General features: G+C 44.8%; 1 protein-coding gene across 1 annotated transcript in view; it reads left to right on the top strand.

Moving 5' to 3' along the window:
• The window catches only part of LOC119173990 (uncharacterized), a 96,476-nt gene that overhangs the window by 34,730 nt on the left and 43,969 nt on the right, over positions 1-17,777 (top strand). Inside the window, exons 16-19 of the mRNA XM_037424773.2 lie at positions 6,142-6,224; positions 10,840-11,397; positions 15,286-15,325; positions 16,797-16,893. Of these exons, the coding sequence (XP_037280670.2) occupies positions 6,142-6,224; positions 10,840-11,397; positions 15,286-15,325; positions 16,797-16,893 (778 nt within the window). The remainder of the gene's footprint in view (positions 1-6,141; positions 6,225-10,839; positions 11,398-15,285; positions 15,326-16,796; positions 16,894-17,777) is intronic.

Raw genomic sequence — 17,777 nt, 5'->3', positions numbered from 1 at the left:
CCACAAGTGTGGTACTCAGCACAATATCAGGGCGATCACCATTGCAAGAGAACACAATCTTTCTTTTCCCAAAAATCTCCTTGGTTTAACACGAGAAGCGGCGTTTCCTACCTCACTCTGACCCCTCTCGCAGTGATACGTAGTCGGTCATATAACTTGGTTTTTGGATAGCGTGTTAGTACTGGGTCTATATTAAACCATGTAGCCCCCATGGGTGCTTCTACTGCATTGCTGGTTGTTGTATCGGTAAATTTTTGCTGGTGGTTCTTAAATATTTTAGCTTGAAGTAGAAATGACACACCTGAAAACCATTTATAGAAGCTCTTTACCGTAAGTGTTTACACGCATGTAAATTTCAAGAAAATACATTAGGCTAAGTTGCTAACCACAATAATACCGCTATAAAGTGGCGAAAACGCCGGCAAGAAAACACTATGCGCAAAACCGATGCACTAAGTAATGTCTCAGCATTCCTTCCATTTTTGTGAACCAAGTGAACAGAGGTAGTACAAGTCCACGGCGCTAATCTCCAATAGCAAAATATTTACCGACCTTGAAGAAAAAACGTCTGTCATGAAAACGTACTGCCGTGCACGTTTATTATTTTAATGCCAGGGCTTACGCCAACAAGTCGGAAGCACACATGACACCTTTATTTTAGAGCAAGAACGGAACATAGTGGAGATGGGGCCATTGGAACGACTAAGAAATATGTAGTTCGGACACACGTACCTTCGGGTCACGAAGAAAACAGATCTCGACGACGTCAGCTTCATGAACGTCACGCTCCCATTTTGTTGTTCGGTTGTCCTTGGGAAAGGAGAACACTCGCAGCTTAGGTACCTACTTTGGCCGCGACAATTCGCAACGCAGCATCGCCCAACCGTTCGGATTTGCAACCGTACAGATTGTGAACATCCAGTGCACAAAACGCATCACGTATTTACGCTGCCGTTCACGGACACCGAAAAAGGACAGTCTTCTCGAGTCACCAACAAGCACACCAGCACGCCACGAAAGCGTTCGTCAGCCTTGGCAAGCCATGTCGGTCGAGCGACAACAGCAAGCCTAGGCACGTCTGTGCAGCGAAACACACCGGCCTAAACGGAGTGACGTCAGTGCCCGTGGCAGACACAGTGAGCAGGCCCGAAGTTCTCTAGATGGCATTGACCAGTGAACGAGTGCATTGAGGCACACTAGCCAGCGCTGCAGTCATGCGCCGGCAGCAGCTTGCGCATGCGCGTGAACTTGAGGGGCGTGGTGTTAAACCGCCACTACTGCTACGGCAGCGCCCGCTGGTTATATTGTCGAGCAGCGCGTGAGTTGCATCATTGCTCCAGGAACTCGAACCATATTTTGTACGAGACGTTGTACGACGCCAACCTCTCACTCTTTTTGGCGATAATTTGACAGAATATTGACTTGTAGTTGACAGTATATTTTTTTTTAAATAAATGTATATAAGGAGAGGTCGGTGCCAATGGTTGGCGCCTGCTACTCCTCTTCCACAAAAGTCGACATCGCATATTTTGTAGCAAACACAAGGCTATAAATATGCACGTAGCACAATTATTGAGTCCACGTTTTTCAATACTAAGATGTGTCCACGCCACACAAAAATGTGTCAACAAAACATAGAAAAAAGTAAAAGTGCATCGTTATAGTTAACCGGTATGCTTCATAATATTGAAACGAAGATGCGCGAGCCTACGGGGCGAGGAAGAAGAAGAAGAGTAGTGGAGCGGCGCCTGGACTGTGTGGTTGGGTAGAAGCGTTCTGGGCCTGTCTCAGAAGTACGCTGCTCTTTCACAACGCCATTTCACCTCATCTTTAAATAAATACAGTCACTCGTAACAGTTTGGTGGAAGGTGCCGGGTACATAGATCTGGACGACCCATCTCTACCGATTTTGCGACGGAGCAGACGCTTGGCAGGCTTGCCACCGCAGCTACCAGACATGGAGGACGAGGGAGCAGGCCATAACAACCTCGTTGCTGATGAGCAACACGCTCACCCGCCAGGACAAGATCGCCGCGGCATGCCGGAACGTCAGCCAAGGACCTTTTCGGGGCAGCCGGATGACGATGTTGACGACTGGCTCAAGCACTACCAAAGAGTGAGTCGCAGCAACCGCTGGAGCACTGCTAAGCAGCTCGAGAACGTGGTGTTTTTTTCTCGTCGGCACCGTGTCCCTTTGGTTCGACAACCATGAGAGTGCATTGACCACATGGGACATTTTCGTGGACGAGCTGAAGAGGTGTTTTGGTGACTCAACAGCTAAGGTCAAGCAGGCGGAGCAAACGCTTTCACGCAGAGCTCAGTTACCTGCCGAAACATGCACCACCTACATCGAGGCCGTCTTGAAGCTTTGCGGAATCGTGAGTGCGACCATGTGTGACGAAGATAAGGTAGGTCATCTGCTCAAGGGAATCGCGGAAGACGTGTACAATTTTCTAATCACTAACGAAGACTTAAATAGATGCCGACTGCTTATCCCGCCTTCCTTCAGTGCACACCAATGCTGATGACGATGGCATTGATGACTATTTAGTTTCTGTCTCGTCCGACTTCCCAGATACCAGCAGCTTGAAACGTGAGCAGCAGCGCGACCCTACTCTGAAACCCTTGCTCGAAGCTGCACATAACTCCGTCGACAAGCACTTTAAAATTTCAAATGGTTTGCTGTATAAAAGAAACTATTCAGCTTCACACGTACGCTACATCGACTACGTGAGAGTTTCTACTGGCCGAAAATGTGGAAGACTACAAAACAGTGCGTCGCCAGCTGCGCTATGTGTCAGCGCCACAAGCGATCCACCACTGCCCCGGCAGGTTATTTGCAGCCCATCCCTCCACCGACAACCCCTTTTGAAAAAGTAGGCATCGATTTGCTCGGACCCCTTCCTAAGACCCCATCGGGCCACCGATATGTTATAGTGTGCGTGGATTATTTAACGCGTTATACGGAAACGGACGCACTGACATCGACCACAGCAGCCGCTGTTTCTTCTTTTCTGTTACAACGAGTCATACTGCGCCAGGGTGCTCCACGGGTTGTCATCGGTGACCGTGCACGACAATTTATCGCCGATGTGGTTGAAGAAATTTTGCGCCTCTGTGGCTCCTCTTATCGCCACTCCACCCCTTACCATCCGCAAACTAACGGTCTCACTGAGAGAACAAATTGAACTCTCACGAATATGCTATCGATGTACGTTGATGCTGACCACAGGAACTTGGACGCCGTCTTACCGTTTGTTACTTACGCGTATAACACCGCCAAGCATGAAGTTACTGGACATTCGCCCTTCTTTCTGCTTTACGCACGAAATCCACAGAGTTTTCTGGACACTCTATTACTTTTCTCACATCAGGAAGATCTGTCCATCGCTCAGACGTTGTGTCGCGCTGAAGAAGCAAGTCAACTAGCGCGCCTTCGAACATTGTCTTCGCAAGAACACAGCAAGAGTCACTACGATGCCAAGCATATCCCCGTGGAGTTTTCTCCTGGTGACTACGTGTGGCTGTGGACTCCTGTTCGTAGAAAAGGATTGTACCGGAAGTTTCTAGCAAACTATTCCGGCCCATTCGTTATAGTCACTCGTCTCAGTGACATGAATTACGTTGTCGCCCGAGTCACAGCCAATAACCAGCGTTCGCGCACTACGCAAATTGTTCACGTAGCTCGCCTCAAACAGTACCATCATAGGCCTATTTAACTCGCTCGGCGAGCTTCGTCTGCCGCCGGGGGAAGTGAAACGAAGATGCGCGAGCCTACGGGGCGCGGAAGAAGAATAGTAGTAGTGGAGCGGCGCCTGGACTGTGTGGTTGGGTAGAAGCGTTCTAGGCCTGTCTCAGAAGCACGCTGCTCTTTCACAACGCCATTTCACTTCATGTTTAAATAAACACAGTCACTCGTAACAATATTTTTGTGTTTCACTACGATATCTTTGTGAAAACCTTTCTGAAAACAGTTCAGTACTTAAGAGGCAGATCACCCCTGAAATTGTGTTGAAATTTCATGTTTTGTGGGGGCACCTAAATTGGCGTGATTACTTGTGTTTACAAACTCTGTGCGGAGTGGACACATTTCATTGTGGTGGGAACAGCATACTTGATCTGCTCTTTCGAAACGCCGTGGTGCTGAGTGCATTCACATATATTAAATCTTTCTATGTGCGCCCCAGTATACGCTGCGATGAGGAAGACAGCCCATGCTGTTATATTTATTTGATGCCAAAGAAAAACAACGCTGGTTCTACGCTGCTTTAACACAATAAAACGAAGGGGAAAAAGTGTCTCCTCTACTTTTTTTCAACGGTAGCGCAAAAACTCGTTCGTCAATGGGAACCATTGGTCCGCCTTAGTTCAGGGAGTTGTCGTGATGCGACACCACGTAAATGGTGCAGCTGCTTGCGTCACACGTGCGTCCAAGCGTTTTTCTACGAAGGTGTGATAGATGCACTCTTCCTCAACTATATCATACGTCTGTCACGTTTGTCCCTTGGTGCTCCTCTTTTGTGGCTCGGAGCAATGCCACTGCGTGATTTTGTACCATTGAGCTCAATAAAAAAATCACACAACGAGCTATTACTCTTCCGCACGCTTCGTTTCTCCATGTTAAGTGGGATCTGCCGAAATTTCACCGTTAGTTACGGTAATTAAATACAGGCTTGCCGAAGTGAACAAAAATGAAAATGTCGTAGTTAAGAGCTGTCGCTGTAATTGTCAGTGTCAATGTTGCGCACTCCGTAGATATTTTTGAACCACGATCTCATTTGTCTATACTGAACGATGACTACCACATGCGCCAGAAACGCTTTTCTTTTTTTTTTAAAGAGGTGAGGTGCCTTAAAGTGTCGGCTTGTGGGCGTCTACTGAGAACATGATGTGTCCCGGTACATCGTAAACGAGTATGCACAACGAAAATTGGGTGAAACCGGGCCCTCAAAGAATGACGACGGTAGCAGTTAGCCGAACCAGTTGCTGACCACGTTACTGGAGCCGAAACACTGTACCCTACGTGTCATACGGAACTGAAACTGCAGGGAAGGAGAAGGAAGTAGCATTCCAACGTAATTATTCATGTTTAAAATATTCCCCGGCTTTCAACCATATCATGAAATCCTGTGAAATTTCCTCACGTCATAACCAAGGCCTGGAGGTTTTAATCACTCCATTAAGCTATCGTATTCCTCCATTAAAGTTTTATCTGTTTAAAGCAGGCTTGACTTCCCCCCCCCCCCTTGCTCTGTTCTGTTTGTGGAGAAGAGCAAACTGTGGAACACTTTTTGATCTCTCCTCGAAAGTTTTTAACACTAAGAAAGGCATCGCTTGAATTTCCGTGACGAATCCTTGGATTGGCTTTGACAACGTCAAGTTTACTATCCCTAGGTGCACATACCCTTGGGCAAAGCAACGGGAAAGTGTGCGAGGTTGTGCAGAATTTCATTGAATGGTCTAAGAGATTTACTCAATAACCTCATTACCAAAAGTTTCTCAGTTAAACAATCTAGGCTACAGTAAATGTTTTTTTTTTGGCCTGAATCATTCGTTGCTCATTCAGTAGGAACTAATTCGCCCTATTTTTTTCGCAGGAATAATTTACAAAAATCAACATTTCTGTTATAATTCTTTTCGCTAGTATTTAAATACACAAATTCCTTTTTTCTTTGTTAAGCTACTGGATTCTTGACCCATCCCCCAGGTTGGGTGTGAGCCACAAGTTTAGAATCTACATCTACAGTTTTCCGTCTTCGTTGGGGAAACACCCTTCCTTACATGCCCGGTTTCAAGCTTGTCACCAATGGTGCCTTATGAAATTGAACCATCTGAAAACAGGTTGCATGTCACAAGAGCTGGAACGCCCTTTGCTCTATCCTTCACCATTTCCTAGTTCTTAAATTTGTTTTCTTTTGACGAGATAAGAATCTTTGAACAAGGGTATCACTCGAACCAACGTTTCGACAACGGCAGTGTCTTTTACAAAGCTGCCTTGATGAAGACCTAGTCCACTTTTCGGCTCGATGGCTGCAACGACAACCTTGATGGAGGATTTATTTTTCATCTCTCCGAGCTTTCATTTTCTTCTCAACTTGCACGTTTATTTTTTTTTAATTTTTACATATCCGTCTTGCTCAGGTGGCCGACTTGGAGCAAGCTGGCCGTCATCGGAGTTGTGACCGCCCTCGGCATAGTGGGCATCATCCTGGCGACGGGCGCTTGTGAGTATGTACATAGTGGCTAATGAGCAGGTTTACTCAATTGGTAACGAAAATTTGAAAACCCACGGGCTGGTATAAGAAATTTCAGACTGTTGTATGAATTTGGCTCGTTAGCACGTAGCACTAAGAGACCTGAAACATTTATGGAGTGCGCGTGTTGTAAAAATCTTCATTCCTTACTGCCGTGCTTCAAAACAATTCATGCATCGTTCAACGTTATCCTTCCCTTAGGGTGTGTGCATATAAAACTATAGAAATTATGAAACGCCGCCAAAGGGCAATTGTGTGATGTATTACTCCTGCTATGGCCACTTCCGGCATAGATGACGCTGTCAATACGTTGTCATTTCTCGTAGTTTAAACTCATTGATCATATGTTAGTGTCCTACATAGTGCGACTATACATGGATAATGTGGGCATATGGGTTTCCGTGAAAACCAGCCTGACCATAAAAGACTGGCGAAACAAGAGCACATGCTCTAGGGTCAGTTGTTCTTACGATACGCGAATCCGCAATGCTTTTTCCTCTGTATGCCTTGTTTTTTCGTTAAGAGCTGGATTCTGAATGGATAAACATTACATATAGAATAATTAACGTGTGTAATCTAAAATACTGACGAGAGAAGACTGATCGCACACTTTCGCACCTGCTTAGCGAAAAACACAGCTCATGAACCTTGGATGATTCCCGTGCTGCCCACCACTGCACAAGTATAACTCATAGAGCATATCTTTTCTTGCGTGAATGGCGAAGATTTAAAACGATACAAATAATACATGTAATATAGAAGTATAACAAGATATAGCGACGTGTACTGCCAAATATTTACCAGTTTTTCAAGAGCAGGACCTTGTGTGCGAGTGCACAGCAAAACAAACTCATGTTCTATCAGCAGACACTTACGTGCCATTAGTTAATTCGTTTCACAGAGTAGCTGTTCCGAGAGAAAAATAAAAAAGGAACTTGAAGCGTAACAAAAATGTATAGCAATAAAGTAATGACTTTAAGGCCGTAAATACCATCAATAGGGTACATTGTCATCTACAGGGGTCTTAGGTATGACCATAAAAACATTAGTTCACGCTCATGTTCCATCTAGGCGTAATTTATGGCGGCAGTCACTGACATTTGCTGAAATATTGGTTCACATGGATAACCATTAGTTTACCTTTAGATTGTCGGCTTCCATAGATTCAGAGCACGCACAGACACTCCTCTAAGACAAGCTCTTCCATCGTCACTTCGACGAGACAACACATGAATGAAATACCTTCCTGCAGCGGGTATGTATCTTGATGGCAGACGCCCACAGGAAAGATCGCGCTCATTCAAAGGACTTCTTCAATACATGTGATTAATTTTCCTTACGTATAACCAGCCAAGACATTTACTAAAGTCAAGCTCTGATATCGCATGTATATTACGCAAAACTTGAAGAATTACCTTTTTATATGTGATTTTTTATTGCGGTTTCCTCACACTCTAGACATTACGCAACTTCTCGTTGGCTGTATTGGATTTCAGTGAGCTTCTTGAAAAACATCATGCGGCTAGTTCCTTCAACCATAAAAAAAAGACACTTCGCATTGTTAGGCTACTCATGTAGCCGCATTGCAACTCTGGATGCAAACAAGCAATCTACACCGTAAAGTAACATTTTGCATCATTTAATGAAGCAGATATCGCACGAAGAGGCCCCCGCACAATTGCGCCGGAAGAGAAACTTCCCTCAGCTCATTAGCGCGCCGAATGTGGGCTAGTGAAAAACGCTAAATCCAGCTGGGACCTAGCTTTCAAGACTTACCAATTGGAACAAAAAAAATGTGTACGAGACTATTAGTCCGGCCTTCCAGCAACCTGGCACGTGCTAGTTACCTCATTTTCTAAAGTTTCTGACGTTAGACCTTGCTTAGGAGTCCTGCTAGTACGTTAACCTCGCCCACATGATTCGCCAAAGTAACATGCAATGGGGGGGGCAGGGACAGCATTGTTGAGCCATTTTATTCGAACGCAGTAGAAAGCCTTCAAAGACGTTTCACGGTGTTTATCGTGCGCAATTGTATACTGTGTTGCCCATATACGAACTTTTTAAATTTGGTAATTTGTATCAGCTGGCGAGAAATTGTGATGATGTTATACTACTCCCGCCAGCTGTGGACAATAGAGTGTACTTAACGGACTATGACAGCTGCTATTCCCGTCAGGTGGCGCGGTAGCTGTTTACCTGACTAGTATTGCGAATCAAGACATACCGGGCGAAATACGAAGGGGTAGACACGTTATGCAGTGCGTGTGGAGAGGAAGAAGAAACTGCCGAACACTTGATAATGTTCTGTAAAGGGCTTCACCCAATTGTTCAGGATGATGGCGCAGAGTTTTTCAAAGCACTGGGGTTTAGGCACAGGGAAGGCAAAATAGGCGTTAAGCGGGTAGAATTAACTAGAAGGAGGTTGTCTGATTGGTGGCTAAAGTCAAGGCACGAGTGAAATTTAAACCCTTCACTGCGTAGTACGAATCCCCAACCTCACTATTTAAAGAAAAAAAGTAAATATAGTTTTTGGTTCATTAAATATTACGGCTTGGGGGCGCTAGCCATCACCCAATCTAAAGGGTACAGCCATATCCATCCATCCATTCATCCATCCATGACTTGTTCATCATTCGGACACGCGCAGCATCAACTGGAACTGCATGTACTGCATCAACGTTCTTAGACGCTGAAGCTTTGTGCGTTGAATAGCCTAGCGAATAAGAAACGTGATGGATAATGTGTAATGAAAAGGGGCCGGACTATTTTATAGGGCGTTGCGGTCGTTACCCTAACACTCTATGCACCTGACCAGCTGCGCTAAGAATTGGAGTTATGCGGTATCGTAATGGTTGGCGATTTGTTATTTTTTACTTATTTTTGCCTACCCGCATGCCCCTTTATTGAGGCGGATTCCTGGACAGATATGACATGAGCTAGTTCTTGGGTGTATCCCGAGATAAAAGGACTTCGGGTTAAAAAAAAAAAATGCCGTGTACGCATCTACCTTAACAACCACATCGTATGCGTGAGAAAAAGCTTGCACAGAAGCACTTCGACAACTGTGACAAAATAATGTCGTCTATCACAACGATCCAGTGCAAACACACTGACGTGATGTAGTGAGCATGTTTACGCAAGACCGTATAAAACGATAGGGCATAATGCAGCAGCGCCCCGTCTCCACTTTTTTTCCCTGTTCATTGGGAGGCGACTAGCCCGCCGGAGAATGCTTATGGAACCATCGTATTCTCACCATTAAAACACAATCGCTTTGAAAACAAGGGAAGGCTTTCGTCAATTAAATATAGATGTCTGCAAATATTACGCCGGGAAACATGACATTGAATTTAGAGATATTGTTTCATCACATTCCCGCAAATGCTGGTGGACTTTCTTGATCGTAAGTTCTTTAATGTGCATCCAAATCTGAGCACACGGGCCTACAGTATTTCCGCATCTGCCGCAGCCGGGATTCAGTACCGCGACCTGTGGATCAGCAGCCGAGTACCTTAGCCACTAGACTACCATGGTGAAACGTTCAGGACACCTCAAATACAAGGCCAGCTCGTTATCTAACTTCGCGACTCGATCAGCGGCTTGAACGTGAGCCTTTGTTTGCCCGCACTAATCTGCTCTTTCACTCGCTACTTGTCGTCATTCGCAGATGTAATTTGATCCCTTGCTGACGTCGCAGGCAATGTGCATTATGGACCATTGTATATTGTTTTGAAGTCCTTCCTAGAACTCTGTGCTTATGGCTACCGGCAGCAAGTGTTCCTGTTAAGTAGAGAAGGGATAAACCAAATACAAAATGAAAACATGAAATATATTGTCTCGTCACGGGTGTTGGTTTACACTTGCAGGTCCTGATCGGGGGGCTCAACCTGTAATTTGTTCTAGGTCCTGTAAATTTGTGCATTTAATTAGTCATTTTGCTTTATCGCAAAACAGCCATTTGGGCTAGTTGGTACCGATTCATTCTGAATACAAAAAGTGGGGTGCGGAACAGGGACAAAGACTGCATCTGCGTTACCGTTTTCTTTTCCTGTGGAGTACAGCACCCCACGATTTGCGTTGTTTATTTCAGTGCTCTTTTTTCATTTCCATGTGATCCGCATGACGATTACTACTTAGTGCTTTAAAGGTATTCCAAAAAACTTCCCATTGAGATTGTTTTAGATGTTGTGTAATACTGCCCAACATGTTTGTTTTCCCCATTTCATGTACACTTATTCTGGTTTTTCTAATTTTAATTTTCTTTTTAAGTAAGTATTTTGCCTCATAAATGTAAAAAAAAACCAATGCAATGTCCTTTGGACGTTTAGCATGCCTGAATAATGAAATACTTAGCTTGTTCTCTTTTCTTTTCGTCTTAACGACAAGGTGCGTCCTCCAAGCACTTATGTCTCTCCTCCTCATTACAACACAGAGAAGCTACCTTTTCTACGCAGTGTATTACGCAGTGTCATGTGGTTGTATTGATAACAGTCAAAAGGATGAGATAATTGCGTTACACACAGAGTAATTTAGCATTATACAAGTGCCTTTATAAAGGAAACACTCAACATTATTCTTATCGCAGTCGTGACGGCAAACCTTCCTGCGGAGACAGAACCACCGTCGGAGTCCGTGGGTGCCAGGCGTTCTGCTGGAGACGTCAGCGAGGAGTCGCCTGAAATGACGACTTCGGAAACTGCCGCGACTGAGCGACGACCGACGCACGGCGTCAAGAAATCGAGCGGGAAGAAGGAGAAACCGACTGCGCAGGCTAGGAACAAACGCAAACGCATTACCACAGACGCCAGCAGTGATCTCGCCAACGACGAAGTGGATATAAACGTTACCAAGACGGCAAAGACGAAACGCGAAAGCGACAGCACTCCATCACACGGTGAAATACGGCCACCTACGACAAAAAGAGGACATACTGCTCTGACGACGGTGTGGGCGCGGCGCGTGGTGCCACATAACGGCGTCGAGAGAAATGGTTCAGTGGTCTCAACCTCTGCCGCCACCAAGGAGCCACTGAACGCTTCCTGGTCGAGCACGCTCAAGGCGTCTGGACCTTCTGCAGCTTCAGTGGCGTCTTCTATCTCCATACGGCAGACTCAGAGCTCATTCGTGATACGCAGTACTCCTGGTAAGCTGACAGAAAACAACACGACACCACGGACATCGCAGACAACCTCCCCGGTGCGTTCACATGCACACTCAGCAACACCATCCACCACTCTGCCAATTAAGTGGAAGCAAACTCATGCATCTACGGCACTGTCCAAGCCATCGCCAACGCCGAAGAAAACACACGCCTATACGGCAGTGTCCAAATCATCACCAAGACTTGCGTTAAAGACATCCAAAATGCCACCTCCGACATCCTTGCCGACAACTTCCACAATTACGACCTTGCACTCCCGGAAGAGTGGCACTGCGTCAACCCAGAGCACCGAGGACGATCTCACTATTAACGACTTTCGTGATTAGTAATTTCTTGCAGTCCGCGTCCGATGACGTATATTTTCTTTCACCTCGAGAGTAGTCACTAAACAATGTTGAAAAGTAATGCTTTTCAGGGTTTGACCATGCTTTCAGTTTATTACTGTGTCAGCTATTGCACTAGCTTGCACATGTCCTTCACTACTTAACGCTAGATATTCGGTAATGCGCCACAGCTATTGCCTAACATATCAGATGTTCTCATACCGTCACAAATATTCTCGTAAAATATCGCGTATTCACATCGAGTTCGTGTACAGCTGAAGCTTAAGTGTCAGTGCACTCGAAAGAACGTTTACACAGTCTAGGTTGGATAACGTCCGGAGGCCCCGTGTAGATGTCGCTGCCGATCATTTTTGGCTAAGACGCATGTACATAGCTTAGTATGTTTGAATCAGTATACCTTGGTACTTAAACATTAATTGTGGGCGGTGAACGAATGTAATGCCATTCTTATCGCCACTTTTATTAGGCAACGGTAGCCCCTGGTCACGTGTTTTGGATATAATACCCTGCTACGAGTGTTAATTAGATGCTGCCTTGTGATAGCTACAAGCACGGTGTGTTTTTCTGTCTATAACTGAATTACACACTGTTGAACAAAAAAAAGTGTAGCCTCCAACCATAATTTTGTTTTAAGCGTAGTGCGGCGAAAGTGAGTATCTGCACTTACTATACCACTTGGTGCAATATATTTTCCAATAAACACTTATCTGGCAATTTATAAACCGGAGAGAAGTGCTGCATTTAACCATGGTAGCGTTCAAGAACTCGTGTCACAGAAATATCGGTGTCGGCGTTGGTGTCTCTGGTTGTGAGCAAAAAATCGACGTTGTCTGTGAGCAAAAATTTAAGAAAGATACAAATACGAAAGATACAAAAGTTCGAGTGGGAAAGAAAGATACGAAAGAAAGATACAAAGTTCGAGTGGGAATCGAAACCAGGGCGCTTGCGTAGCAACCTGATGTTCTGCGCCAGATTGACGTGAATGCTTGAAATTCCTTCAACAACAACAAAAAAAAAATACACGATATTTCTACGGGCATGCAACGAGATCGGGAAACCAGGCTGTGCATAGCAACCTGATGTTCTACGCCAGAGTGACGTTACTGCTTGAAACTCCTTAGAAAAAAAAATATTGCCACAGACATGGAACGAGATTGCGCTATGCCACTTACTTCATGTGCCTTGGTGAGAATAAGAGAGGACAAAGAAAAAGACGACGTTGAGCTCGTGTCTCTGGTGGTCGGTTCGGCTCGACGTCCAGTGTTCCTGTGAACAAACTTTTTGTTTTATTCAAAATCACTTGGCAATCTGAATGTCATGCAGCAAGAGGAGTCTCCTTAACTCGTCTAATATTTCATGGCAGAAGCGTACAAAATTGTGCGCGGAGACAAAACGCGTCAATTGGGCAACGAACAAGCGTTTATAAGGACCATTCATTATAAAGCGCCGAGGCATAATTAATCGTAATCATCAGCAGAAGAATCAGAAAATGAGCAGCTGCGCAGGTCCGCATGTTGCCTTATACGGACGCGTACTACGCACTTCACTGATTCCCGAAATTAAAAATTATGCCCTAGTGCACACTTCGCAACCACATACAGTTAAAGTAGGCAGTCTAGGGTAGTTTTAAACTCCCAATGTTGCTGGTGCAGCAGTTCTCTATCTTGCGACAAGGTTGGGGTGCCCACTCAGAAGACGAAGCGAGGCTCTCGATTAAGGAGACGATACAAACGGGGCCCCATTGTGATATCGCGTTCTGCTTTTGAAGACAAAGCTCAAAAGTCCTCCAACTTTTTTCGTGTGCACGTCGTGCAAGCAAACTCTTCATCTACTGTGTACACGAGCAGTGCATGCCAGCTGCTGAGCAGCGCCTTTGGCACATAGAGGCAAAGCGTGTTGCTTCATCTGACGCGACATTGCGGCCTGCGATAACGACGCCTGGACTTGGTCCTATCGCTAGGTGCACGTATTTTTCAACCTGTGCCATCAAAACAAAGTGACATCTCGTGCCCCCTTGGCGGTACGGTCAATGGGTGAATGTGCCGTGCACTTCCGCGATTCTTAACGCAATGTCCATTCACGTCTCCAGTGAAGAACGTTCGCTCATTGCGCAACGTTTCGTTCATCTACCGGCATGCACCGCAAGCTCACCAGTGCTCACTCAGTTCAGTTGTTCTTCAGTTTGAACACATCTACATGAGGCTCGCCTATGCCCAATATATAATGTAGTGCTGCGAGTATTTATGTCGGAACTAATGCAGCTGGCACTTGCTCGCGCACTAGTGTTAATTTAAAACTGGCTAACGTCAGAAAGCGATTGCCCATGTTTGCTAATTGAGGGTTCGCATGCTTATTGCTGCTTACTTATGCTGTGTGCATATCGCTAAGTGATTGCTAGTGCCAGCTTGAGTATGACAAACTGGTCGTTAAACGATAACTGTTGTGGTTTCAGGCCCCAAAAGTATGATGTGATAATGAGAGATGCCGCAGGGGAAAGCTCCTTAAGTTTCGACCACCTGGGGTTCTTTACCATTCACCTAAATCTAAACACACGGGCTTTAAACACTTTCGCTCCCACCGAAAAGCCGCCGTGTCTGGATAAACTGAACGTCTTATGTTGTCCGATGAAGGTGTGTGCTACCTGTTGTAAGTTATCTATAGAGATATAATCAGCATTGTCTCATTTAAATCGTAATGTATTCGTTGTGCTGTCTCGTGATATTCTTCCCGCAACTGCCGACTGAAAACAAAAAAGACTTGGAGAACGCTTAAGCTTCGAAGGTAGAATGTGATACCATGACCAGATCCATTCGCGTCGGCTTCTCATTAGCTAGACCGGCTTCCCTTCTCAGTGGGCATCTCAACCGTGCCGCGAGGAGAGCGTTTTCAACCAGCCATTTGAGGAGCCGCGTTTCGAAAGCCAAGCCAAAATATTTCTTTTTTGTTTGAAATAGAATTAAACGACCAACGTTCTCACACGCATTTGGCACCTGAAGTTTCAATGTTTTTCTACAGTAACACATGACAGTCTTCGAAATAAATACGTGCCTAATGACACTCTTATTGGCAATATTTGCCCGTGAATTTAGAAAACAATACTGTACCATCTTTTCGCTCTTTGAACCTGAGTATCTAGTAGCTGCTAAGAAATTTGTGTAACACATTTACACAGAGTCCGTCATATTACGTGTCCGAAGGGGCTTTACAAAGCTTCTGTCTTCCATGCGCAACCGAACGACTTCGTGACTCCCTCGATAACAAGGGATTTATCAGGTGTCTATCACCACACTGTTCCTTATCTTCAACAGATAATGGTAGAACGGGTCACTTGTCTCTCAGCCGCGCTATCGAAAGCCAAGTGTCCCTGGAAAAAACGCCACCTCGAAGTCTGGCACGCTGTCACAGAGTATGCAATATCACTATTCGCCCTTTGCGAGTGCCGTTTCCCTTAAACATCACCGCAGTTGACAGGTTGGGAGCGCAACGTTAACATTGACATTAACTACCTGAAACATGCACCTCGCAGCATTTCTGCTCGTTGCCGTTATTCTCCTTTACCTCTTCAGGTGAGTAACGTCGTCAATTATTTCCGCCTATAGCCATGCAGAGGATGAACGCTTGTGCGATTTGTGACAATAGGGAGCCAATGTCACATTAATGTCAATAGAAGTAATGTTTAGTCCAATTTGGCTTGCAGTTAATTTCAGAAACATGTATCTCCAGGTAACTTCTGATTTTTTTTATTGAAAGCTTGGATGTATTTATTAGTGCTGCGGTCATCCCAATGTAGGGGTGGCATTCTGAGCAACCAAAATTGCATTATACCGAAGCTTGTTCCTGTTGTGTAACTTTGCTCATTCAGTTATGTGGCACTACAACTAGACTTTTCAGTGCGGTGTATACAATGAACCAAGAATATATTATGCTATGCGTGCCCACTTAAACGTCCGCATCGCCTTGTATCCTCTGTCTTAATGCCGAGCTAACGCTTTCCCAACTGAGCATACTGTAAACAGTCATTGGCTATCGCAGTTTTCTAGCTCGCGAAGAACACCTACAATAAATGATTGTGCTCAGGCGCTTATGTGAAAGGGGAAAAAGTGATTGGCATCGCATTTCGTATAACATTCTACACACAGGCTCCATACGAAAGTCATGGCGCTTAATATAATTGGATTTTGTTGCACCTGTAGCCTCTTCCCGTTACTTCAGTTTTGCAGTGCCAAATCTTTTCTAGACCTGGGCTTGATGATGAATACATTTGCAGTAAGTATTGTCGGGAATATTTACGAGAGAAATAGACATATACAACCTTCGTTTTCGCAGTCGCAATCTTGCACTGTTGTCTCACCTTGATATAGCGATGGCTCACAATAAAAGGCGATAAGGATACAAACAAGAACCATAATATTTAAAGAAGCGTAAACTACAGGTCCAGAACTATGCACTTAGAAGACTTGAAGAAGTAGACGCTTGGAACACTTGAAGAAGAAGTAGACATTTACAATGCTTGGACAATATGTGGGCACAACGCATACTTGTCACGTAGCTTGCGCTGCTTTAAATATTATGAAACGATACCAACTAGTCCAAGGCTGTGTTCCTTGCTACAAAAAGAACACAACTAAACGGAAGGAGACAATTCAAAAGCGGTGGTGTTTTTGTAGTCACGATCTCCTCCCTTGCGTCCATGTATGCACGTCTACCTTTATTTGTTTGAAATGCGTAGCAACCAGCTGAAATTTGTGCCGTTCTAAGTATATTAGTGATCGCCTTACTACAGCTGTTTAAGATGCAGGTTTTGTGCAAGTTTATTTCAAAGACCAGACTGCAACGTTTTACAGTTGAGCTCTTATGGTTGAGGTTTTCCATTTGTCATAGGCAGAAAATTATCGTTATCATGTTGAATGACTGCCCAAGCATTTTGTGCGAATAGTTAACAATGGAAGTTCAAACGTGCCTGCCAGCTCTGCTGTGGCCCAGTCTTACGTTGCACTATTTTTCGCACTCTCTTTCTTTTTTTAAAACACAACGCAGGACGGTTAAGCGCACCTTCAGCTTCTGGGAGTCAAAAGGAGTGCCCTACTTGTCTCTGCCACAGTATATTGGTGTGCTTTATGATACCTTTACGAAGGTGAGATGGCTCCTATTCTCCAATTGCCGGACAGCTGAAACAGAAACTGACATCATATTCACTAAGAAGACTGTTTTTGTAAATGATATATAACAATGATTTTGTAAATTGCTGCCCATATTTTATTGACTGAGTGTCACGTAGACGCCTCTTCCTTGTGAATGACAAGTGAACACTCATTTCATCTTTGTACATACTGTATTCTCATATATAGAGAGCAAAAACGTTAAACGGGCGTGTTCAATCTTGACGAAAACGTGTCATTGTGTAGGCAGGCCTTGTCATGAAGCTATATTACGCTTGTACCCATGGACCCCGGCACATTTCGTTACTGCGTACCTATTGGGCTCGTACCTCCTGGTAAGGAACAATATATTCTCTTACGCCCGCCTACACACAACATTATCATGTAACAACACCCGATACATAGCCATGAAAAACAACGCAGCACATACGTCCTTACCCTCCCGCACAGATAATGTCGTTGCTCAATTATTTCTTTACTTTCACTGATCCTTTCTTCCACATCCCTTTGACTGGTATTCTTGTTGGCACTGTTGCTTACGGAGTATTGCTGCAATCTTACAGTGCTGTTTTGCCTGCTATCTGATAACGTGACTGCGCGCACACTGCTGGTGTGCTTACTTCCTATACAAAAATACACGCATACTTTTTTATGTTACCGATATTTGTTAATGAGGAAGCAGGTCTGATGACCCCCTAACATGAATATATTTTTACTTGAAACAAGAGACGTCGGATTAACGAGGCTGTAGATTAAATATATCATGAACCAGCTGTTGCAGCGTGGTTAAGCTCAGAGATCAAACGGAGACAGCCCTTCATCCTCTTCGTCGGGAACACTTGTAACAGTGAATATCAAT

This window comes from Rhipicephalus microplus, chromosome 3 (assembly GCF_043290135.1).
Source record: "Rhipicephalus microplus isolate Deutch F79 chromosome 3, USDA_Rmic, whole genome shotgun sequence".
Lineage (NCBI taxonomy): Eukaryota > Metazoa > Arthropoda > Arachnida > Ixodida > Ixodidae > Rhipicephalus > Rhipicephalus microplus.
This window is presented reverse-complemented; position numbering and strand designations above follow the sequence as displayed.